Below are 24,345 nucleotides of genomic sequence, written 5' to 3'. Positions count from 1 at the left end.
GCATTTATATTGGCATTGAAAGCAGTCTCTTATGCAGAAGAATTGACAGATAGGACTTACATCCCAATTTAGGAAATACTTGAAGAGTTAGAAGAGTTACACACAAAACAGAGGCAGGAAAAAGAAGAAACTAAGTTTATTGACCAATCTGGGAGCGAGAATCTTGATGATTTAATGATAATTTGATTAATGTGAGTTGCGATTCTGCTGTAAACGTAATTTATTCTTTTAAAGATTGCCATTTTAGAGTGTCTTTAGGACTTCACAGGAACTGAAAAAGCTTACTAATACTTTGTCTAGCTTTTGTGCATAAATGATATGTAATTAAGAAAATTATAGTGATGTAATGGTAAATCAGAAATCGGTAAGGCACATGTTCTGTGAGGGTCATGAGCACTTACTGACAAAGAAGTGGATAAATGCAGTTCAGTTGCATTTGTTCATGACTGTATGATAAATAAACATTGCTCCCCCTGAAGCTTGGCTTTACTCTGAAAATGACTAAAATTGGCACCTTTGACTGCTCTCTTTAATGGCAATAATTTTTTTACTCCAGTTATGATTTCAACCTGGCATATCTGTGAGAGGTGCAGAAAAATCACTTTATGCTACCATTTCAGACACAAAAGTAAGGGTCAAATTCTCCTCCTAATTGCTGGTATAACTGGAGCCAGAATGAACAGTGGGAAAGCATGATTCCCTTTGCAAGCATGTGAGGGTAATGACGCTGTTTTGTATATTTGTTCCTGCTGCTCGGAGACATGAATAAAACCAGGTTCATTGCACTTGCTGTGGTCTAGGCAGGTGAGAATATGGCACAGGATGCCTTACTGGTTACAGATTTCCCATTTAGGCACCTGCGTGCAGTGGGAGCTGCTGGGGGACGGATATTTATGATGTAGTTGTTTAAACCCCAGCTGGGATGTTTTGACTGTCTAGTGCAGCTCAGTGTTGGGCAGTGTTGATCATCTGACTTGGGGTGCGCTAAAAACCCATGGCCTCTGGGGTGTACAAACCCATATTACTTCATGCCAGATGGAGCTGTTTCCCTTGCATGTTTCAGCTTGAATTTGCAAGGTTAGCGGTTGAGTGCAAGGGAAAAATACATCGTGAAGTGAGCAGATTTGATGAAGTTACTGAAGTAAAAATGATTTTGTGTAGCTACTTTGCAAAGACCATGTGACACAGAACAGACTGGATGTGAGTACTTTCCCCAACACGCTTTACAAGAATTTACATGCTGGTTTTGAATCCTCTACTTAGAATAGTAATAACATAATGACATCTCAGATTCAGTCCTTCCCTCAAAGCAAACCCACAGCTAGAGTTTCTTTTGCTTTTCTTTTGTTCGTCTGAGGAACAAGCTGCCTTACTGAATTAGAATTGCACCCCCTTGTCTTTTTCCCAACCAGTTAAAGCACGTTCACAGTAATCAAAAAGGGTTGTCACACGAGCACTGACATTCTCATATTTGCGGTGCATCCTAGAGACAAGCTGACAGTTCTGGGTTTCAGCATCTTTTTAGGATCCTTCCCTCAAAGTCTCTGTGGTTCTTGAGGGACTTGCTGTCTGTGTGAGCATCACTTGCTGAATATGGTACAGTTCAAAATGCAGATGTGCTCACTTTCTTGTCCTATACCACAGGTGATCCAGCCCCCTGTCTGAAGTGCACATGAATTCGTAAGATCTATTTGGCTATGTTACTTACTTGCATTTAAGTTGAAACAGGTCTCCAGGCTCAATGTCCAGTCGTGTCTGCAATCTCTTATTGTGGTTACTTGTCCCACAAATGAGTATATTTCATTGTACTCTGGGCAATGACAGTGCTTTTCTCTGTGTCTTCATGACTCAGTAAATATGAGTGTAGAGTTTTAATGAATAATATCTTTGGCTGTCATAACAGCAGCTTTTTGGCCATTCATCCATTTTCTTGTGATGTGGTTAAACTCACAGCAGCTGGAAACGGCTGCCCTTTATTTTTGGAACTCAACCTGCCCAATAAATCTCCCTTTAAAACTGAAGAGTTTCCCCTGACCAGAGCTCTTAGCAAGGGAACTTAATTCCTAGGCCAGAAACAGCATATCTCCATATGAGAATTGCATGCCTTTAGCACTCTGTAAAGTCCTGTTGGAGTTACGTTGGGAATAACATTATTTATTATTAGAGTTGCAAGAAAGACGAAGCCACAGAACACTCTGCTAAGATACTGTGCAAAAACAGAACAAAAAGGTGGTTTGTGTTCCCAAGCAGAGACAAGTGGCAGCACTTGGGTACAGACCCAGACGGGAACGCAAGGAAGCAATAAGACAGGAGTGTTTGGAGTGATAGGCACCAGATACTTAACTGCTTATATTTGTTGATTTATGCCGTTGTAAGTCTTGATGAGCCTGAGACTTTGGACATCAAAGTTGTGACAGTTTTATATCTGAAACAGCTGCTTAAAGTTATTTTTGGAGAAGTTGTCTTTCTTAATTATTAGCTGTTCTCTGTAGCCAGCTAAGTGTGCCTCACGGTCACTAAGATTTTAGGCTTCACAGTCAGAGGGATAGAAGAACAGTCTGCTATGTTGTCAGGGTTTTATTGCCACTCATTTAGGATAATTTGCTTACTTCACTTTGTGAATAATGTGAGACTCAGTCCTCCTCCTCTGCCACAATGTTATCAGTATTGTTTCTCTACATATTGTATGCTATCAATATAATTTTACCCTTTAAGAAAACTTTTATTTTGTAATCTACATAGTTTTTTATGGATTGCAGCTGACTAGTTTTGAGGTTTGTTGATTCAATTATTTTTACTTGAGTCCTTTGCTAATTTATAACACATAATCAAATAGACACATTTTCATTGTTGAGGCACTCTTTATTATCTTCATTTGTCATATTGTATCATTCATAATACCAGATCTTGCTCTTGCTCTTAATTTTCCTAAATTCATTTCTGTTGCACATTAAACTACAAACTGAAAGGATTAAGGGTAAAAGACCCAGTTTGTTTTTTCAAAATAATCCTGGAGTGGAATAATTCCATTTTTAATTTTAATAATTTTTGTCCAAGACCTTTCACTGTGCACATGAATAGCACTGACATAGTTTGAAGACAGGCTAATAAGTAGAAGGGGAGAGGCAGAGTGTAATGAAATTAGGCTGACAACAAAGACATTGTTTTCAAGAGCAAAGTTAAATTTTAATGCTTTTATGGAAAGAAATTAAAGGAAAATTAGATGATTGCGAAATCTGTGCTGGTTTAGGAGTGGATCCTCTGGGAAGGAGAATAATAAATGTGAAGGGGTTGTGGAGGTAAATGGACCATATAGATTTCAGCTGGAAATTTATTCCTTGAAAATCAGTAACATTGGTTAAATTGTAACAGAAAATAAAAGTGAGACTATAAAACATGATTTCTTAACTTGATTTACCTACTATTTAAATAACTTTAATTTTAGATAAGCATTGGCAACAATGAATGAGGGTTTTTGAAATGCCTGAGTAATTTCTGTTCACTAGTGAGCCATGAATAAAACTCATCATTCAGGGATGTATAAATTTACTTTAAATATACAGAGTGAATGCCAGTTATGAGGCCTCGTGCTCCTAGGGATTCCATATTTAGTGTTTTAAGATTCCAGCCATATTTTAAATACTTATTTATTGCAATAAAGTGCTGTTGCACTGTTTTAATTGAAAATCAGAATATGGCAGATAAGGAAGAAGTAGCCTTTGGCTTTTTTAGTTATTAGGAGTAATTAAAAAAAAAAGCCAAACAAGAAAGCACTCCTCTACTTTCTCTTTTTTTAGAGACCAACATTGTAAGCCGTCCATAGGCATGAAGTTAATAGGAATGCTACATGGGAAGGGTTGAAAAGTTTTACACAAAGAGACAAATCTAGATGTCCTATTGCCCACTAGAGATGGCTCCTTTGCTGTGAAGTAGAAAGCGGGTATGTATTATATTAGAGTCTAAGCCAGGGAGACACACATAACTTAGCAAAGACAGGGAGTGATACTCTTCATCTCAAAAGTCTGGGAGTCTGAAGACTTGCTTGTGGTGGCATGCTCTAGTGACCATCAGCACGTGGGCTGGTGTGGAAAGGGAAGAGGATGGTCAGCTGGGTAGGCTAAGTTGCAGCCAGAAGACTAGGACTGTGAGGGTTTTTCTAGCATTTTTCTCTTCCATCTTTGAAGGATTTCTACCTCTGTTGCAGCCACACAAGTGTTTACAGTCCCAAGCAATATTTGCTACCAGTGCAACTTCACTGTAGGATTTGGGCAATGAAGCGTGATTTTATTATTGTTCTGAGAATGAACAAAGGGTATTTTAATCTAGTATTCAATTGATGCTTAATTCCTTATTACAGTTGGGGTGGGCCACATGACTTATGAATACAGCTGTGGGAAACGTTTTAAGACACTTTTTTGTTTTGGTTGAAATTGCCAACTTGTCAGAGATTTCAAAGAGATGACTTGTATTTGAAAGAAAAAAAAACACACTGGAAATCAAACAGATCTACTGAAAGACTGCTGTTGTTTGTTTGTTTGTCTGTGGCTAACATATCTAGCTCCTCAACGGGACTTGGAGGGCTAAAGGAGCTGGAAAGTCTCAGCTCCCACACTCTTGGGCTTGAAGTTCAGGTTTTTACAGGCTTCCAGAGTCCTGACAGTCAGACCACCCCAGAGCTGGGCAGGGAATGGAAATTCTGCTTCAGAGGGAATTTCAGCAACAAGAAAAGCTACATATTCTTCCAAACTGGAACTAAATCAAATGTCAAAAACTTCAAATATTCTGCCAAATAAAGTTACTGTCCTAGGCTTAACTTCTTGCTATGAATTTAGAGACTATTTTTTGAATAATTTGTTCATTAACTTATCCTGGTTTTTGTTCCTATGCATTGAAGTCTCATAGCTGGTTTTGTCTGACTGAGAACTGCACAGTCAGACCATTACAAAATCTAATAAATAAGAGTTGGGAATCTTCAGGAATATAGATTGACAACCTCGCCTCACCAGTATGCACAGAGATGCAGAATCTGAGCCTAATACCCACACGGCCTCTGCTTTTAGTGGGCTGGACTGGATGGCCCGACCTTAGAGCCAAGGGAGTCCCTCACGCTGCCTGGGAGCTGAAAGCTCATCCTGTGGTCCTCCAGAGCAGGGAAGCTCCTCCACAGCTGATGCATGGGAATCCACTGACCTCGGTGGATGACAGTAGAGAAGCCTGTAGTTCAGTGGTGCAACTAACCCACCCCTCTTCCTTCCAAAACTTCCAACAGTGTAAATAAAGACTTTGTAAGAGTAAAGGGTATTGGTTTGCTGAATATCTTTTTGTAATTTTATGTATTTGCAGGTAACCCTTGAAAAGATTTTACTTATCAGCTCAAATAACTAGAGTTGAGGAAGAAAAATAGTGAATACTCTTAACAGCAAAGAGGATGTGTTCAGTGTTGTTGGCCTGTAAGATGTATAAGATTTTCCCTGCTGAAAAAAGAAGTGCATTTTTAGGGTTTTTCTGTGCATTTCTTATAGAGCTCTAACATATCAGGGCATGTCGTTTAGGTGCCTCTGTTGTGCTGTAAATAGGATTTATCAGCTTGGATTGCTTTTGGGATAGTTTCCTTTCCCCCTAGCAACTCAGGTACCGTAGTGAAATTGGATTGTCACAAATCTGATTTGTTAATCTTTAACTTTTTTATCTGTTTCCCTGTGTCTGTTACAGGAGGTAGTGGTGGAAGAGCTTTAAATTGCAAGCTACACCCACAGTGCTACCCATCAAAGCAGAATTGCACATAAAACAAAGTGGAGGGAGGGGAGATACCTCCTTCAATGGGCTTTGCATTCAAGTGGCGGTAGCAATGGGAGTGGAGGAGTTTAAAGCCTCCTCATGTGGATTTTTTTTCCACAGGAAGGAGTTCTCAATTCATTCACTGAAACTGAACTAATATAGAATAATTTTATGAGCAGTGGAACTAAGCAAGCTGAGTGTCCTGCACATTTTAATCCTGTCTCAGCATCTTCCTGCCCTCTAGTACTTTTCTCTCTCTTGTTTTCCTTTGCCTCTTGCTTGCAAGACACTCTGTTTCTCACTATGACTTCCCTTGGTATCTTCACTTCTCCCCGTGTCTCCAGTTGTCCCACAGAGCAGCACCCTGAGCTTCCTTCAACATGCCATACCTGTTTGTTTGAGCAAGGGGCAGCAGGAGCGAGGGTAGGCCAGCCACAGGATTGCAGACTCTCACAATGTCCAGGGCCTGACTTCTCCCTTCCATCAGTTGGAGCACTGATTTCGTTCTTGCCATCCTCTCTTCAGCCACCAGCTGTCACAAAACCTGTGAGAATGCAAGTCCTGGAGACCTTGAACCCTGTGGCAAATGTGTTTCAAGTTACCCATTTGCTTAAAAACACTGTAAGGGCAGTCTGCAAGGTAGGCAGGCAGTTAAACTGTATTAAACATATCACCTAGACATTCTGCCTACTCCTAGAGGGTATTTTTACTTGGTAACTAAAATGTGTGCCCACAGGAACCTCTTTCCATGAGACTAGTACAAGCGTTAATTGTCAAAACTTGCATTATCCATTCTTGACATATATATGACATTCTTCTCCCATTGCTTCCATCCTTTTGTCAGCATGACTCAGGTACAGTGCTGCCACAGCCAGCTGGAGAAGCAGTACTGTTCAGATGGGATTGAATTTGCCAATGTTCGTGAGGAGTGTGACTCACATCTTGGTGAAAATTCCACTTGTGAAGATGAATACTTCAAGGTGAGATATCAGAGGTACTCCTGTTCGTCTTCAATAAATGGTATTGGCTGTTTAGATTGGTATTTAGGGTTGACCTTGAAGGTCACCATACCCAGTTTGATGCACATAAACGTTTTTTTCCCACCTACACCTCATGTCTCTGTTAAAGCTGTCTACTTCACGCTTCTCTGGAAGAAACAGTTCCTCACTGAGTGAAGCAGACTGTCTCATTACATTTAGCAGTGGCAGAGAGGAGAATGCAAAACGTTGGAAAGTCTTTAACAGGTAATTGGCTAGGAAACTACTTTTGCATAAAGAGAAGACATCAGTGCTGTAGGAAGGGATGGATAAGAAACTCAGATGCATTTCAGACTTTAGCTTTTGTTAGAGCTTCATGGCCTGGGGCCAAACTCAGTGGTTTTCACTATTGGTGGTCCAAAGGGGTAGGACTGGAGTTAATACTCTCAGTAGATTTATAATTCCACCTTGTGTATGTGTCCTTAGTTAACATGACTCCAGTTTACAATTGAATGGAGGCATCTGTAAGCTTGTGATAGTAGCGTTTGATATTAGAATAAAAATGCCTGTCATTGTCATCTGTCGTTAATCTGTGCCCTGCCCTCTGCTTTTATTACTGTCTTTGTCTCTCATTTCCTGAAAGAGAGCATATTCATACCACTCTGCGTAGTATTTTTGGAAAAAAGTTCCACCAGTAAGATCATGACCTTGACCATGACACAGTCATGAACAGCTCTGGTCCTGTTAGGGATTTCTTTCAGTGGTGATGAAAATAGATGAAAGTGACTTTAATTCTTCTTACTGCTCAAAAATGCTGAATGGTTTGGCTCATTCAGTTAAAAAAAATCTACTGTACAGAAGATGGCAGACAATGTCTGACTCACAAATTTCGTATCTCTTCAAAATACTGGCTTGATCATGTTCCTGGCAGTAGGCAGTTCCTTAGCTACAAACTAATCCACGTTCTTGCTGTGAGCAGCAGGAAGGTACCACACGCTGATGAGGCTGGCATTGTTAGGTTGTCACAGACTGGTCTGCGTGTGCAGCGTGATTTTGTCTCATGGTGGAGTGTGTCCCCCAGAGGGGACATATGTCACCTGTTGACCATGTCCAGGGTATGCCCTGCTCCTGGCATGGAGATTCCTCTGTGCAGTCTCCCTTTACCGTTAGGAAGCCTGTCCGCCCCCCTCTGAGCGTGGCGTGAAGAAATATTTAGTGCTCTATGTCAGTACTTTGAAAGGCTGTGAAGAGATGAACAAGGACTGTGATGGCAAGTACCCTGCAGATTGAAGTGTTTGCTGCCAGAGACAGGTTTATAACAGCAGCACTGTTTTAAACACATGCCACGGGACAACTCTAGAACAGAAGGCAGCTGTTCAAGGAAACCCACTTTCCCATCTATCGACTGATGTTTCCCTATGTGGGCTTGTCGGCACAAGGAAGAGGAGTTAATGATGAAGTTTTTTGAAATGGCCAGACTTCTTTAAAGATGGCGGGTTTTCATGGTGACAGCTGTATTATTAAACAAAATGGGCCGGGCCTTGATCTCTGGCCCTGAGAATAAACAGCTCAGCACAGCTCATGTCACGTAAACTGATGTTTTTCCCCTGCAAAACACAGTGCATGAGGGCTGTTGGAAATGCTTGCTGGCCTGTGCTAACCCCAAAATATGCTTCAGCATTGAGAGGATGTTAGTTGCCATTAGAGCTCACTAATATTTAAACATTACAGACGATTTCAGGACAATGCCCGAGCCCATATTCTGTTCCTGTTGAATTTACTGGTGTAAACATAGTCAGTGTTACTTAATCTTTATGAGCCATGTTCTGCCCCCCTGCTCCCTAATAGGAATATCCTACACTTAATAACTGTACTGAGGCAGCTGTAGGAGTACTTTTGTAGATAATGTCTTTGATCCATCATGGACATAGATGATTTTTGATCTAATATCAATGAACAATTCATCTTTTTTTTTGAATTTTGAATCTGGCAATTATGCCCTGCTATGATAAACAAACTCTTACATTGACACCATGCCCGTCTCAGACGGGCTTGAATTTTATTTCGCCTGAGTTGGTCTGGTTTTGTTTAGTTTAGGTGGCATAGGGAATCTTTTGGATTTTCTTTGTCTCCTTCAAGGAAGCAAAAAGAGTGATTTAGTATTTCAATTAGTAGGACTAATCACAGTACTTTGCAGCAGATGAGGCAGCTAATCTTTCTTTTGAATCCGAAACTTGTGATTGGAAAGAAGATAAAAAGACCATATTTTGAAAACACTTGCCTCAACTTTTACACTCGAAGGCGGTAGGCATAGTAATGATGGGCATAATTTTCCTCCTCTGCTTTTTTTGGAAGCATAGCTTTTCTTGCCTTGGAAAAAAGGATGCAAAATTAAGGATTCATTTTTAAAATCTTAATCAAAAGACATTAATCAATTTCCATATTTGTTGCTGATACAGGAGATGTAGGAATGATTTTTTGAAAGTTTCTACCACAAGAGCCCTGCAGAAAGGAGTGAAGCTTGTAGAAATTTTACCTTCTTTAAGGTGCTCAGACATTTTCCCCAAAATTTGTCATAGGTACTTTATGTTTCCAAAGATCAAGATAGGGTTTTATTTCCCCAGTTTTGTCAACAATACTTTGGTTGTGTATATTAGGTGAGCACAAAAGTTTTATTGCTTTGGACTGTTGAACATATTTTTAATTTTTGTTCAGATCTTCAAAAGTTCTGAAAGAATCTGATGAGTTATTTGTATTTTTCTCAGTCAGTTTTTCATAGCATCTACTAGTTAGTCTGGATTTCAGCAAGTGAGAGACCTCTTGTGGACAGATACACAAAACCAATGTTAATACGTTGTTCACCCTTCCAGATCTGGTAACTTGAATGGTGACATAAATAATAAAGAATTAATATAAAATCTAAGTAATTAAAGCAGCTTATTGATTAAAGCAATTTCTGGTGCTACCACAATTTCTGGTGCTATCACAAAAAAATCTTCAAACTTCTCAGGTGGAATGATTATTCCTTTATTCCTGCCATCTTTATACCTTCCTGTGAGAATTCAAGGTATGTGAGCAGTCAGCAGATCATAGGACTTCAAGTAGGGCACAGCTTTCTATCCAAAAATGAAGATTAAGGCATGGCTTTGAAGCTGCATGGGCTTTTGCTAGTTACAGTGGAGAGGGAAAGGAAAAAATGTTTGAGATTATTATCAGGATCACTTAAGAAGCAAAGGCTTCCGGGCAGTGAAATTGTGCAATAACAACTTGATCATCAGGTCGTACCATCCATGAAGGCAGTGATGGTTCTAGCAAATGGGTGAATGGTCATCACAACATGCCTCTGGGCAGCTGGCAACCGTTGGAAAATGGCTGCAAACACATCAAGAACTGAACTAATATGGAGTCTAGACTGCACTCTGGACTAAAGAATCAAAGTATTTCAGAATACGCCAACAGCCCTGAAAAATATAATGTGAAAAAGGATATATTGAGATTAATCTTACCAGGATAGTGATAGTTATAATGACATTCTACATTGTGTCTTCAGAAACCCAGAGTGCTGTGTGAACATGAGTTAAACTAGCCTTATGACTGCTATATTATTACCATTCCACAGCAGGAGAACTGAAAGAGAAGATGACTTTCCAAGTTCACAGGTGAAATATGTGGAGATGTATGCAGGTCTATAGAGTCCTGGGTGTGCTCTGAGCACAAGGCCATTCATCAGCTTCTCCACCTATTTTCTTTAGTTGAACAGAAATTGTTAGGTTTTGGGACTCCAGTTCAGAATCTTCTAGGGTCAATATTTAAAAGACAGTTACCATAAACATAAGTTAAGAAAACATTTGACACTTAACATCTCTGGATGATTTTGGCTGTGGTATAGCAACATAAATTATTATAATTATCAGGATGTTAAATCAAGATGTCTCATGCACAGAATAAATACAGGTTGGAACAAATGGTTCAATGCATACAATTATGGTAAATGAAGATACAGTCTCTTACAGACTTTGCAAGACTTAGCAAGCTCTGTACTTGAAGGTTCACATTAGCTGGAGACAGAGGTCTTTTGAGTGGTGGCTCAACCTGGAAGGAATAAAGAAGATAAGATTATTCAACACTTCAAGAATGGCAAGATTAACCATCATTCTTTACAAAAAAATCCAGAGAAACTCTGTAACTCCCAATGTGAGCATTGTGTGACAAGACAAAAAAATAGATTGAGTCAATACATATGCTTAACAATAGAAGCCAGTGAGGATATCCAGATGTAGATAGTCAAAATTTGGAAAGGCATCAGCTGTATTCAGTAACTTAAATAAGATTTGGTTATCAAAAATACATAAGCTTAAGTCAAACAGTGAATCTTCAGCTCAGTTTTAATTTCTGTCTTCTAATTTATGGTTGTGAAAATTGGAAATCTAACAAAATTATAGACAGAGGCTAAAAACTTTGACAAGGATTCCTCAGGAAAATATTAGACATGTTAGATATAATAAATATTCAGAGATGTTGCGGTTCTTGGAAGAGATCATCAAGTATTTACTTCTAAAGCCATGCAGAAAAGCCAAAAAAGATGGAAACATCCCAGACATATTAGTGATGAAACCAGAGTGTCTGCCACTGGATGGAAGTAGTTGAAGAACCAAGTAAGGTAGTGAGGAACCATCCCACCAAACAGTAGTTAATAAGGGAAGACATGTGTCTTAACGTTACGATGGTCATGAAAACAACAGCCCAGCACTGGCCGGAAGGGAAGAGTTCCTGCTGTACAGCATTCTGCAGCAGGGAAAGAATTCAGTTGTGTATTTAAAGACAAAGTACAAAATAGCATGCTTACATACTTCAGAATGCTGTAAAGTAAAAAACAGTTGAAAAAACAAGGAAAAAGGATTTTATTATTTTACTTTCACTCTGCTCTAGGTTTTAAAAGAACCCTTCCCTGCATTACAGAGAGAAAAACATGTATAATACCTTATAAAGGAAAACTTACAGGCAGAGGTATACATCTCAGCGTAATGAAAGAAATGTAATAGTTGCCTTCTTTTCAATAGGCATGGTGCTTAAAGCACCAAATTACAGAAATTTAGTTCAATGTTTAGTTATAGTCCAGTTTCTTCAAGCAAATAAAGAGTCTGTAAGAATAATAAAATTAACAATAAAAGTTTAAATCTGCTTTTACATGACAGTAGCAATTGGCAGACACCAGTTCCAGAGAACCAAACATCATTGCTGCTTTCTAACAACAAGGAAGAAAACTGAATAAATCAGCGGTGTCCCCTTAATTTAAAATAAAAGAAAACCTCCCCAGGATTAAATTGTCCCGTGTTCACTTCTATGGTGTATTCCAGGGCTGTAGTTCAGGAGGTCTGGAAGAGATGGATCATGTTTCATTGCTGGAAGCCATCTCAGAGCTGTGATGCTTTTAAATAATGTTTTGCTATGTAGTCTGTTTTTTGGAGCAGAACAGCTTCTCTTTATAACCTTTTAACATTAAGCTTGGATGAATCATGTTTATTCACTTCTTTGTCTGTTAGTTCAGAGAGGGGTAATTTTTCTGAGAAGTTGAGTAGGCAGTTTAATTATAAATTGAGTCATGTACTTCGTTGATCGTCTCCCATTTTAATTGAACTGGACATAAAAGGGAAGCTGAGGTGTTAAGTGTTCCCACTGTTTGCTGATGTTCAAAACTGTGCTATGCAGGCAGGGAGCAATGAAATTCCATATATACATGTGGACCATTTTGGCCCTCCACACATCTTGCACACACATTCACACATACACAGTATTTGTGAGAACTTGACCCAGGTTCTGTACTTGGCTCTGTGTAGGCCAGATGCAGAGCTCACTGAATTCAACTACACATTAAAATGTCAAAGCCTAAGTATACCAGGAATTCTTAAAGTTTGCAGAAAATTTTCCATCAGTTTGTCAAGGTGAGATAGCACTGTTGACACTACTGACAAAATTTGCATTGATTTGTTCAGGACTAATGTTTGACTTTTTTTTTTCCTTTTTTAACAGACATGTTGTCACTGTTGTTTGTTGGGAAAGGCTGCCCAAATTCAAGGACAGAGTTGTGAACCCAACCCGAAGATAGGATACCAGTGTGGAATTGTCTTCCGAGCTTGCTGTGTGAAGGGTCAAGAAGGCATTGATATGTCCATCAGTGATGATGCTCCTAAAAAGGAGCAAGGTATCTTATGTTGCAAATCATAAAAGAGTGAGACACAAAATGATGCGGGATACAAGGGGTGCTTGTACTTTCAATTATTTCTATTGGAATGCTGATAACTTGAGATCTCTGAGTAATTTAATGGTGCATGTTTTGGAGCTCTTTTTCTTTGGCTAGTGATAGCTAAACATATATATACCACAGGAGTCTAAAAGAGCTTGAAAGTGGTCACTCATCTCCTGTGGTCAGAATTTAACTATAAGGTAGATGATTTTGACCGCTAATGATCTTACCTACCTTGGAAACTGAGTATAAGCTATTCATTTTTAATAGCATTTTGCCCACTGATAAATTAACTAAAAAGAAAATTGACAACCGATTATTTTAATTGGATTTAAAAGTCAGGTGACGTTTGCCAGTTTGGCAGAACTCAGATGTTTCCTTTTGTGTGACAGGCAAATCCCCACAAGCTGGGGACATTTGAAATGCCTGGACTGTCTGGGAGAATTGAACATTTCCGGGAAATATGGTATCTGTGTTTCTTTTGACATTATGAGAAGAGAGAGGCATCTGGATGGCAGCAGCTCCTGACACCCTTCTTCATACCTAGTCCACAGAGTGAAAGAGAATGAGTGTTGACATACTGACCTTTAGAGACAGTAAGGGTTTGGGGTTTTTTTGCCTTTTTCACTTAGCAGACAGACTTGAAACTGCAGAAGAGTCATGTGGTGTAATGTTGCCTCCTTCATGGGCAGTTGAGCACCGAAAACATGAAGTCTGGCTTGCAATCACCAGTGACAGATTTTGGGAGACATCACCCTAATCAACCACTTACACTCAAACTCAAACCCCATCACAAGAGCCTGCATTGGTCTGCTTGAACCAGTGTGTTAGCAGACCTGTTTCAGGTCTTTCAAACCTGGCTTATGTCAGTGTATGCCCTTATCAGGTAACATTTAGAAATGCCCTGCCAGTTTCTTTGTCTACTGCTGTCTCAGTGGAGGAATTCCACTTGTGCATTAGCACTGTCTGAAGTGACTGGACTGGTAGACACCTTGTACTTAGATCACTCTGAAATTTGCAGACTGGGTTTACCTACATGTCACAAGAAGTATATCAACACCTGAAAATCCAGAATTGTGAGCACAATTTACAGTATCTCCCCACTTACCCTTTGTGGGCAAGTGGCACGCGTAATAACCGTTATGCATTGCAAAGATGGGACTATGTCAACAAGCAGAGCAGGACAATGTTCTCATCGTTCAACTAAGAAGCAAGCAGATGGTTGAACATACATCAGATGTCCCTATCAACAATAAAAATTGCCTGCAGAAAGGCAGAACAAGCAACATGAATTGACATTGAACATGAATTGACTTTGTTAGTCATAAAGATCAGTCTCCATTTTGTAAGGCAGCTTCATTCAACTAGCACCTTGTGTTTGTGTTATGCAATAGTAAGGCATGAAAGGCTTTCTGCTTCAGAGGGTAAGGCAAGCTGACTCTCTGTATGATGTTTCCTTAGTCACATAAAGAGTAATCTGGTACTCTGTCCTCAGAGATCTCTACAAAATCAGACCAGACTTGGGCAAACTGATTTCATTAGCTTTTGTGTGACCAAAACATACCCCTATGGCTTGAGGTCTCAATGTACCAACCTAGCTTTGTACCACTGCACCAAAACTTGCTTTCACATCCCTGATGTATTTCTTATTTGCTTGTAAGTGACTGCTGGCTGAATAGGCTTATAGACTGAGCTTCCTAGTTAATAACCAGAGTATTCTGAGATTGTGTTTTTACACATCTCACTACCAACCTATCATCTTCCCTGCTTTCAAAGTGGCAGAATTGGAGGAAGTCCATTAGCTAGTCCTTTGGGCAAGCAGTGGGCTCAGGCAGTGGATGTATTCAGCCCTTTTTACATCCTCCGTGTAGAGAGAAATAACTCTGAGGACACATGCATGTAGCAGAAGTACCCGCTGATCAAAACTCTTTGAGTTAGGGTGTATGAAGTACATTTGAAAGAATGCCACAAGTAGGTGCCCAGAAGTTGGGTGTGGAGTTCTTTTTGGAATGAAGTCTAAATAAATAACTGAGGTTAATCTAATTTTCATTAAAACTGTGAGTACCCCAAGCTACTATAAAGTCAGTGGAAGCCAAGCATGCCTCAACAACATGTCTTATGAAAATGAGGTTAAGTTCTGGTTAAAAGCCTAAGAACCTGCATTTGAAAATCTCAGCCCATATATAATCTATGATCACAGCATGACTTTCATATTGGATCAGTCAGATGGAAAATGCCCCCTGGCCATGTGCATTTGAATGTCAAATTTAAGTGTGAAATAGCTGTAAAATACGTAAATAATGCTCTTTAATTTTGTCCTGGTTTATACAAAACCCTGGTCTGAGTCCGGTCCCAAGCAGGCAGCTTTTTACTGTGAGAAGAAAAGTACTGTCTCCTGTAATGCCTATCTCTCTTTTTTTTAGTTGAAATTTCAAAGGAGGAACTAGACCAAGAAGATCCTTATCTGCATGATGGCTGCAGAGGTAAGTCAGGTGACTAGTCCTGTTAGCCAGCTCTTTTGTGATTGCCTCCAATAAAAGTGAAGCAAATTTAGATCTAGAGATTAGCCAAAAGCTTTTGCCTAGGCTAGTTATGGGTAAAAATAACAGAATGAAGATCCTTTCCAAGAAATAGTAGGCCATTATGTGATGCCTCAGTAGATCTTAAATACAGGGGAGGCATTTTCTCCCATAGTGGTTTGTCTTACCCAACTGAAGCTTAGGCTATACATAAAACTTTTATTTAACTTCTATTGGGTAATACCTCAGAGTTGTTACCCATTGAGCCCATGGAGTACTCTGGATTCTTCAGAACATGGGATCCTATACTAAACATACATTCTTTTATTCTCCTCTTGGGATGATCACAGTGATTGAATAGGAAATAAAACTTGTTTTCTTTTGAGATGCATCACCTGAAATAGAGGAAGAGTAGTGGCTATTGTCCTCATTAGTCAGGCTGTTCTGCCTCCTGGGAAGAATGTGTTACTGGGATATTGTTCTGCTAAGTATTCTGATTTATTGCTTGTCACATGTGATTTACATGTCTATAAACTTAAACCAGCAGTGATTTATTCTTTTCTACAAGCATTTCAAAACTAAGTAATGCATTTAGGATAAAATCAATTTAATAGACTTATATTCCAGTTGAGATGATTTACTGTGCTGCATGTTGTATAGCTATTACACTCTAGAGAGGATGGAAATGTCTACTAGGTCATTAGCTAGTCAAAGCCAACACTGGCTCTCCTCCTTGTCTCCAGCTGCTAATTGCAAAAGATGACATAGAAAAATGTGTTATATATTTTCCTAGTATTATTTCTTTATTTATTCAGTTGTTGCATTTGTCAGTTAATCAGCTGCCTGCAAGAGATGGATTGGTATGACTAATTACAAATTAGAGTTTCTGTCTACAATATATTTTCGGATAAACTTGTCATGCTGAAATTATTTGTGATTTTCCAAACTTCACCAGGGGAAACTTAAATTTCCTAGTCAGTGGAACTTTCAGCAGTTTGTTTTAAAGCACCTTCACAGTATATGAGGAAATGAATTCTGTTCTTCCAACACCTCCATGATAGGTTTTACCGTGGCTGACAGAAGCTCACAGTATCAGCAGAGGTTCAGAAAGCAGTAGCTGTCCATCTCAGCCACAAGACTATGGTTCCTTCTAACATCGTTGCCTTTGCCAGCACTGTGTACTGACCTGATTTTCTGTGGTGTATTAATGGCCCTGTCCTCATTACGAATTGTTGCACTTAAAAAAATTATTTTAATTCACTTAGAGGTTTAAAGTATTATAGCTGCGTTTGCCCACATTGATTGTGCTTATATCAAACCTTTTGTTTAATGCCTATCCAGCTACTCTGAAAAACAGAAGAAGACAGATTCTGTTTGTACTAATATCAATAACCTTAGAACAAATACTTGGAGATATATAACTTTTTCTCAATTGTGAGAATATGAAATGTTTTTAATATTTTTTTAACAAGATCAGAAAGAAGTAAGTCTTCTTAATGATGAGCCAAATTTTGTGTAAATTTCTTATAGTATCCTCTCTTTCTCTCTGCCAGAATAACACCAGCTCTCTTTCATATCCTTTGTGACTCCTGTGCACACCTCACTAGGTCCTTAGTACCCCAGTAGTAGGACTTGGTTCCTTCTTTGAAGCCTTTGTCACCCACAATACCCTGTTTTCTCTTTCATGTCTCCTGCCTGCTGAGTAGGAAAAGAGCACGTGCTATAGCTAATTCAGGAGCATGGTCCTAATAGTGATGGGCTAAAAATAAGGGCTAATGCAGCTAATACTCAAGATATTTCGTTAGCTTATGGCGATGCATCCTGTTTTCCTTGCTTTACAGTAATCACCATACAAAGTTTTAACTTGCAACTTGCCAGCCAAAACCTGAGGAGGTGTCTGAGTTCATCAACATTTTCCCTTCAACTTCTAACAATGATGGGCTATGAGTAACTCCTTGATTTATTTCCTTCTTGTATTCATTTTTAGAGCTAAAAGAATCCAGTGATTCCAAACACATCTTTCAGTATTTAGCCCTTTCCTTCTTTTGTATATGTGTGTGTTTAGTTATGTGCTTTTCTAAACAAATCAGCAAGCATCCTGTAAATGAATGGTTTGTTTCAGTTCCTGTGAAGACCCTAAGACTTCTTAAAATATCCAATTAGGTGGTGGTCCCTGCTCTCAGCAGTGCAGAGACACAGGATCCAGTTATGTCTGCTCCTGCTTTGTTGGGTATCAGCTTCAGCCAGATGGTGTCAACTGTGAAGGTAAAAGAAATAAAACCACTGACTCAGTTATCAACATCTTTGTTTTAAAAGAGCAAGAATAGGTATAAAAAGATCCAGACAGAGGAGATCAGAATATGCTTATGCCAGCTGGGGAAAGAGGTGAGATCATCAAAAGTTGATTCAAAGATTGTTGGAATGAGAATTGTGTGAAGATGGAGTTAAGAAATAATCAGTAGAAGAGATGGAGGATATAAAGTGGAGAAGAGGCATAAGATCTTTAATTTGTTGTTAATAAAACCAAAATAAAATACCTGTTCTCTTTTATAGTAGTAGGTAGTAATTTGTAAGGCAAGTGAAATAGAGTAGGGTTCTTCAGCTTGTTAAAGACACAACTGACAGAAAGGATTAAAGTTTTGTATCTTGTGAGTGGCATGGGAATAGTCAAGGGGGAAGAACTGTTAAGTTTTTCCCAGAAGAACTAGAGGGGCATGAAATTAAATGGGCTTGGATAGAGTTCATCGCACTTGACTTCAGACATGTGCAGTGTAGATATTTGCTTCTGAGCTAGTCAGCCTTGGATCCTTTTGTTGTTAACTGAGAGAAACAAGCACTTCTACTGCACAGTTTATCTTGCTTGTTCTGAGTAGCTATCCTAGGATGAAAAGCCTTACTCATCAGGAGAACCTTTATCTGTCATTGACTAAAAAGGGAGTCTGGGTGCGTAGCTCAGATACAACCTTCAGAATATAAAATAGATTTTAATGACTGGTCAGATTAACACTGACCTAGTGTAAAATATAAAAAGAAAGAATTTTTACATTTGATACACATGGATGCCACATTTTCTTATACATTCAAAGAGAAATTTAAAAATTAACAAAAATAAATGTCTGTCAGTAGCTATAAAGTAGAAAGTTGCAACTTGTGTCTCGGGGAGTCCCTAAGCCATATTTTGGTGGGTGGCAGAGCAAGGGAAGAATTTCTGAATGTTTGCCTCATTCATATAGTCACTATAATCATCTGCTACTGGACTCAGTCAGATGACGCTGGCCCTTTGCTCTCATTCAGTGCAGCTTCCTCCTCTTTCCTAAGCACAGTGAATCAGCAGTCATAAGTTCTGTTACCAACAGGGTCAAAATGTCTGTAGTGGCTCACGCTCTGACAACAGAGATGAGTAGCCACGTTGTGGGTTTGTGAGTGTGAGGCCAAATCCACAGCATTCTCTTTATCCTTAAGCTCAAAGTAATGACTGGACGGAGGTGTGCCCACAGCTAGCCTTTGACCTCATCTCTTCCCAGGGAATTAATGTTTGTTATTTACTCTCTTTTTCTTTTTTTTTTTTTTTTAAATAATTTTGCATATTCTAGATATTAATGAGTGTATCACTGGGACGCACAGCTGTGGGATTGGACAAACCTGTGTCAATACATTAGGATCCTTTCGCTGTCAGCGGGACACGAGCTGTGGAACTGGTTATGAACTAACAGATGACAGTCGTTGCAAAGGTATATCCTGCACAGAGAAACTGAAATCTACTAGACTTAACTAAAAAAATAAGTACATCATCACATCATGGTCATGCTCTTTTACTTTTGGTAAATACACGTGAGCTGTAGTTACACAGGGACACACAGACAGTGCTAGTTCTTCTGAGACAGTAGTTCTCTACCTGTCACCTTGCAGATACCAGATCAGGCTGCCTGTGGACTACTACAAAGCCTTCCAGGAGAGAACTACATTTATTTTACACTGGTGATTTGTGTTCCACAATAGGAGCTGATATGGGAAATGAAACAGTGGATTTTGAAGGCCCAGCACTCACACCATACACAGTTTTCTGGTGTTTACTTCTGGATAGCTCTAGTCTGGTTCTGTGAATTGGTTGTTCATTAGTGAGTGGAGTGCCTGAGTCCTGCTCCTGAGGCATATTTAATGTCTTAATTTCACCTGAAAGAATCAAGTTTGCATACTTTGGAGTGTGAAACGAAGTGTGGCAAGTGGAGTGACCAGGTGTTTCAATTTGAAAACGTTAAAGTAAATGCATCTTATAAAAAAGTAAGCCTTTATCCTCAGGAGGTTTAAATTTGTTACAAAAGGATTAATTTCTTAATCACAATATTCTTAAGGATTCAAAAATGAAAGAGTTTTAAAAACAGTGTTCTTGACTGGCTATGGTTGAACACAAGGGTAATAGTCTGTTTTTTTACTAAAGAAATGATTGAGTTCAAGTTGCATCTAGCTCAAAGTCTGCTGTTATATGTATCCATAACTTCATCTGACACACTACCTCCACAGGGATGTAATTTAGCAGCAAACTGCATTTGATGTGGAATTGGTTTTCACTATGAGAAAGTCTGTCCCACCAGAGCTTAGAATTGTTTATAAACAGACTAATTTCATTCCACTGAGTAAATTAACCAAAATTCTGGGTAAGGTTTTATTGTAGGAACTGATCAGTGATGAATAATAGATTGAATAAAAAAGCTGATGAACAAACTCTAACACAAAACCTCCAGAACATACAGACAATGTTTTTCAAAGTATGATGGTGTGACTTAGATCCCTTTGAAGTAAAATTTCTGCTGATTTGAATTACATGAGACTTAGGCCAACAAATAGCTTACCAGCAAGTATTAACAATCTTTCTGTGGTGGAAAAAAAAGGAGTGCAGACAGTAAATTATGCATGCCATTAATGTTAGAAATTTCTTATCTGGATAAGATATGTTAATAATGTTAATTACTAATGTTATTTTAATAGTGATGAAAATACAGAATGAATAATCTTCATGTATGATTTTTAAATGCCAAGTAAAATGACTGAGTTGTGCAACATGTAGAACCCTGCTGAACCCAATTCAGTATTAACCCATCCTAAACTTAAAACAGGCTCCACAATCATTATTTAAGTCTCACAAAGCTCTATGGATAAGAAATTGCATCTACTGTCGTTTAAACTGCATAAATGGAAAAGCTGAGGCGTCATATTTCTAGAAAGTTTCTGTATTTTACTAGCTTTAGGAGATTTCATCACATTGCAAGGCGTCAAACATTAAATTTTAGTTGCTTTTGTGTGGACAGGATTACATTCATGAATGAAGCCTCATTAGCCCTTGTCTGCTGTATCTGAACCATAAATTATTCACAAATATTTGTTGTCTATTCTGAACTGGAATGGAATATTCAAGTGAGCAGAAATCATATTTATTTACATTTTAAAGCACAGTAATTCAAGGATATTGCAAGCCTTAATATGGATGAGAATCAAGGCCAATTAATTTATGAAAGAAGTGAACAATGTCTGCATTGGATCTAAGGTTAAAATTAAAATTGCACTTGGGCATGTAATGAAATCTTACTGACTTCAAAGCTGAGCCCATGTATAAGCACAGTTCTGAATCAAGGCTGAACACTGCTGAACATGATGCTTCAGGTGCTCTATAATAATTTTGAATCATTTAATTTTGAGGACTTGTAAAGCATAACACACCACACCCCCCACACCCCTCCCCCCATATCATGTTAATAACAAAATCATAAAACCCCTTAACTTACTCTACCTCGTTTTACTGAGATTCTGTTTGAGGTAGTAGGTCAGATCGATCCTGGCCCACTGCATTGAATTGTATGAAGGTATGCTGGGGATTAATCTGTCTGACATTTTAAACTATATCTTATGTTTTCAAATGTGATGAAAAAGCTTCTGTCAAACCCCTGCTAACAATTTTTTTTTGTGATGTACCAGATATTGACGAATGTGAGACTGGTACTCATAACTGCCCCCCCGATTTTATCTGTCAGAATACTCCAGGATCTTTCCGTTGCCGACCCAAGCTACAGTGCATGAATGGGTTTATACAAGATGCGCTAGGCAACTGTATTGGTAAGACATATTCTTATCTCAGTGAATACTTAAGTGTTGCTTACGAGATAAGTTGTAGTTTCACTGGGTGAGTTCCGAGCTTCTCAAGTGATTCTTCATGCATGTGTGCATTGCTCTGTTATGCGTTTTCTCTGCTTCTTTAAAGGCAGGCGTGGTCCCACAGGTAAGATTTACAGATGAAAACCATTTAAATAAAAGACTTAAATACGAGATCTCTATTTTTAGTGAGATTTGGTTACTTAAGGCACTTAGCCGCATTTGAACATTTTCCTTTAGTCTTGGGGTATTTTATCCAAAACGAAATTTGTAAAAAATTTGTGATATATCTCCCTCTGTCCAAAAGGTTTTAGCTAAAGCTTAGTATAAAAAGCTGTAATTTATGACATCCTCTGTAACACACTGTTGATATAAGTATGTGAGGTTTTACATGTATGTAGGTCTTTCCAGACCTGTCCTTCATTAGTTAAAGCCTATCAAGAATCTTACTGTGTATGAGAGTGATGGGCTAGTTATAACACACTGTGGAGAGGAGTTTTATTTTAAAGACTGATTACAATCTGTCAGGCTAATGCCTTGTTTCTAAGACTCCTACAAAACAGAATTATAACCTTTATATAAATATGTTAGAATTAGTGGTTTCCAGCAGACTCTAAATGGAATTGTCTAATGTGACCTACAAATCTATCAGCTATTCCCTTGAGTAGTGTTTTCAAGTCTCAACTTAACTTTGAATTCTGCCATCGGCGTAGTGTGTCTTGGACTTGTGGAACTGGCTGAGCGGCAGCAGCTGCCAAGTCTAGTTCAGTGTCAACCCCTCGTTCTCCTGACCATACCATACCCTGTAGTGCCGAAATCCGACACTGCAAACACTGAGACTGAAAACAAAATTGCAGCCTTTAAAATGGAGGGGGCCAGTGCCTGTACGCAACAAGCCTTTTGAAGATGTGTATCTGCCATAGCTAGCACCAGGTCCATTGCAATTAGGAGTTAGCTTGCCTTCACTGACATTGATAAAGCCACATCACTTTGCAGCAGCAATAGTTATATCCCCTAAAAGGCATTTACTCAAAATATTTACCAAAAGAATTTCACAGGCTGATTTTACACACTGAATCAAATGCTGCCCTATGTCATGTTGAGGAGAAAGAGTATGAAAACTTTCTGGTCTTTCCAGTGTCTTTGTAAATTGAAAATTCTACACTCTAGTGAGCTGGGATAGGCCTGGCTGAAATGTTCATATTATACTATGTCCCCTTCCCCATCTTCAGGCACCAAACATTTTGCAGTCTGGGTGCTGTACTTAATACCATACCATACCAACTAGAAAGCAATAGCTCCTCAACAGTTAACAGTACCACTGTGTAAAATTAAAATATCCCAGTGAAACAGTTGAGAAAATTTTAGGCAGAGAAGTACTCACATGAAACTGGACTTTGCTGAAGGTTATGGGATGCAAGTGCATACACTCAGAAGCAGTGCTGCTCCTACAGACTGTCAGGCCTAAGTTACATTAACATTTCCAGGTAGCAAAGGCTGCCTCAGTACCTCCTGTAGTGACAGATTCCCAAGACTAATAGCACATGCTAACCTTGCATAACAGTGAGTTCCTTGCCTTCTTGGCTAGATACACCGCACTAGATCATACCCTAATACAGCTTAGTCTCTTCTCATTACATTTTCTGAGATTTTACTTTATAGGGTGTTTTTACCAGGCAAAAGTTACCTTTGTCACAGAGTGGTATGTTGTCCAGTTTGTAAAAAAAGAGACGTATGTTTGATGGATGGTAGAGGGCTGCATGGTCTTGTGAATACAGAAATAAGCTATTCGCATTCTTATGTGTTTCCATGACAACTACTGTAAGACATGGTAAAGTATTCATGATGAATACCTGTGAGCAGTAGTTTATCTCCCTGTAAAGATGGTGTCATCTACTACCTCTATGAGCATGTACTACCAAATAGCCCATTCACTGTGAGCCACAACCCACAGACTGCAGCAAAGCTGTTTGAGCTGGTGAATTGAATTGTTGATCATCCTTTCATATGTTTAGGGGAGACTTTCTAAGGCTTTTAAAGAAATGTAATTTCTGTTCTTGATTTCCACTGCTTATTATTGGGATTTGGGCCTCTCATACCTCTTCTGACCTTCACCCTGGAAGCGTTATATCGGTGAAGCTAAATAGCACGAATAGTTGTACTCTCCCACAGGCAGAACTTTGTCAAACTGTGAAGGATTATATCAGTATGTAAACCTCTGAAAGATGACATAAGGAAAGCATCTTACCTTAAACATCTTCAGACAGCAGATAGTTACACTGACTTGTTGTGCTCTTGTAGATATCAACGAATGCCTGAGCACCAACATGCCATGCCCAGCCGGGCAGATATGTATTAACACTGATGGCTCGTATACCTGCCAGCGTATCTCACCCAGCTGTGGCCGAGGTTATCATCTCAACGAAGATGGAACAAGATGCGTAGGTAAGTAACAGTTTGGAAGAAAAAACAGTTTGAAGAAAATAGATTACTGCTATTGTTTACCAGTTTCTTGCACATTGCCCAAGTTTCTCTCATTTCTACAGTCAGTTTGTGATACTGTTCTTTCCCTCATGGCAGTCCCAACAGGTGAGGAATGGCAAGGATCCACTCTCTGTCCTTCATATAACTCATGAAACCCTATATTCTGAGAAGAGAATAAATCATGATCAGCCCCCAGAAG

At 39.0% G+C, this 24,345-nt stretch overlaps 1 protein-coding gene across 3 annotated transcripts in view; it reads left to right on the top strand.

Moving 5' to 3' along the window:
- FBLN1 (fibulin 1) overlaps positions 1–24,345 on the top strand; it is an 82,456-nt gene that overhangs the window by 16,401 nt on the left and 41,710 nt on the right. For all 3 annotated transcript variants that reach the window (XM_042795547.1, XM_032986443.2, XM_042795548.1), the window contains exons 3-9: positions 6,623–6,758; positions 12,786–12,957; positions 15,423–15,482; positions 17,682–17,783; positions 19,112–19,249; positions 21,489–21,626; positions 23,964–24,107. In XM_042795547.1, the coding sequence (XP_042651481.1) occupies positions 6,623–6,758; positions 12,786–12,957; positions 15,423–15,482; positions 17,682–17,783; positions 19,112–19,249; positions 21,489–21,626; positions 23,964–24,107 (890 nt within the window). The remainder of the gene's footprint in view (positions 1–6,622; positions 6,759–12,785; positions 12,958–15,422; positions 15,483–17,681; positions 17,784–19,111; positions 19,250–21,488; positions 21,627–23,963; positions 24,108–24,345) is intronic.

Source organism: Tyto alba, unplaced genomic scaffold (genome assembly GCF_018691265.1).
Source record: "Tyto alba isolate M040663 unplaced genomic scaffold, T.alba_DEE_v4.0 Super-Scaffold_21, whole genome shotgun sequence".
Taxonomy (NCBI): domain Eukaryota; kingdom Metazoa; phylum Chordata; class Aves; order Strigiformes; family Tytonidae; genus Tyto; species Tyto alba.
The sequence above is the reverse complement of the archived record's forward strand: the minus strand, read 5'-3'. Positions and strand labels throughout refer to the sequence as shown.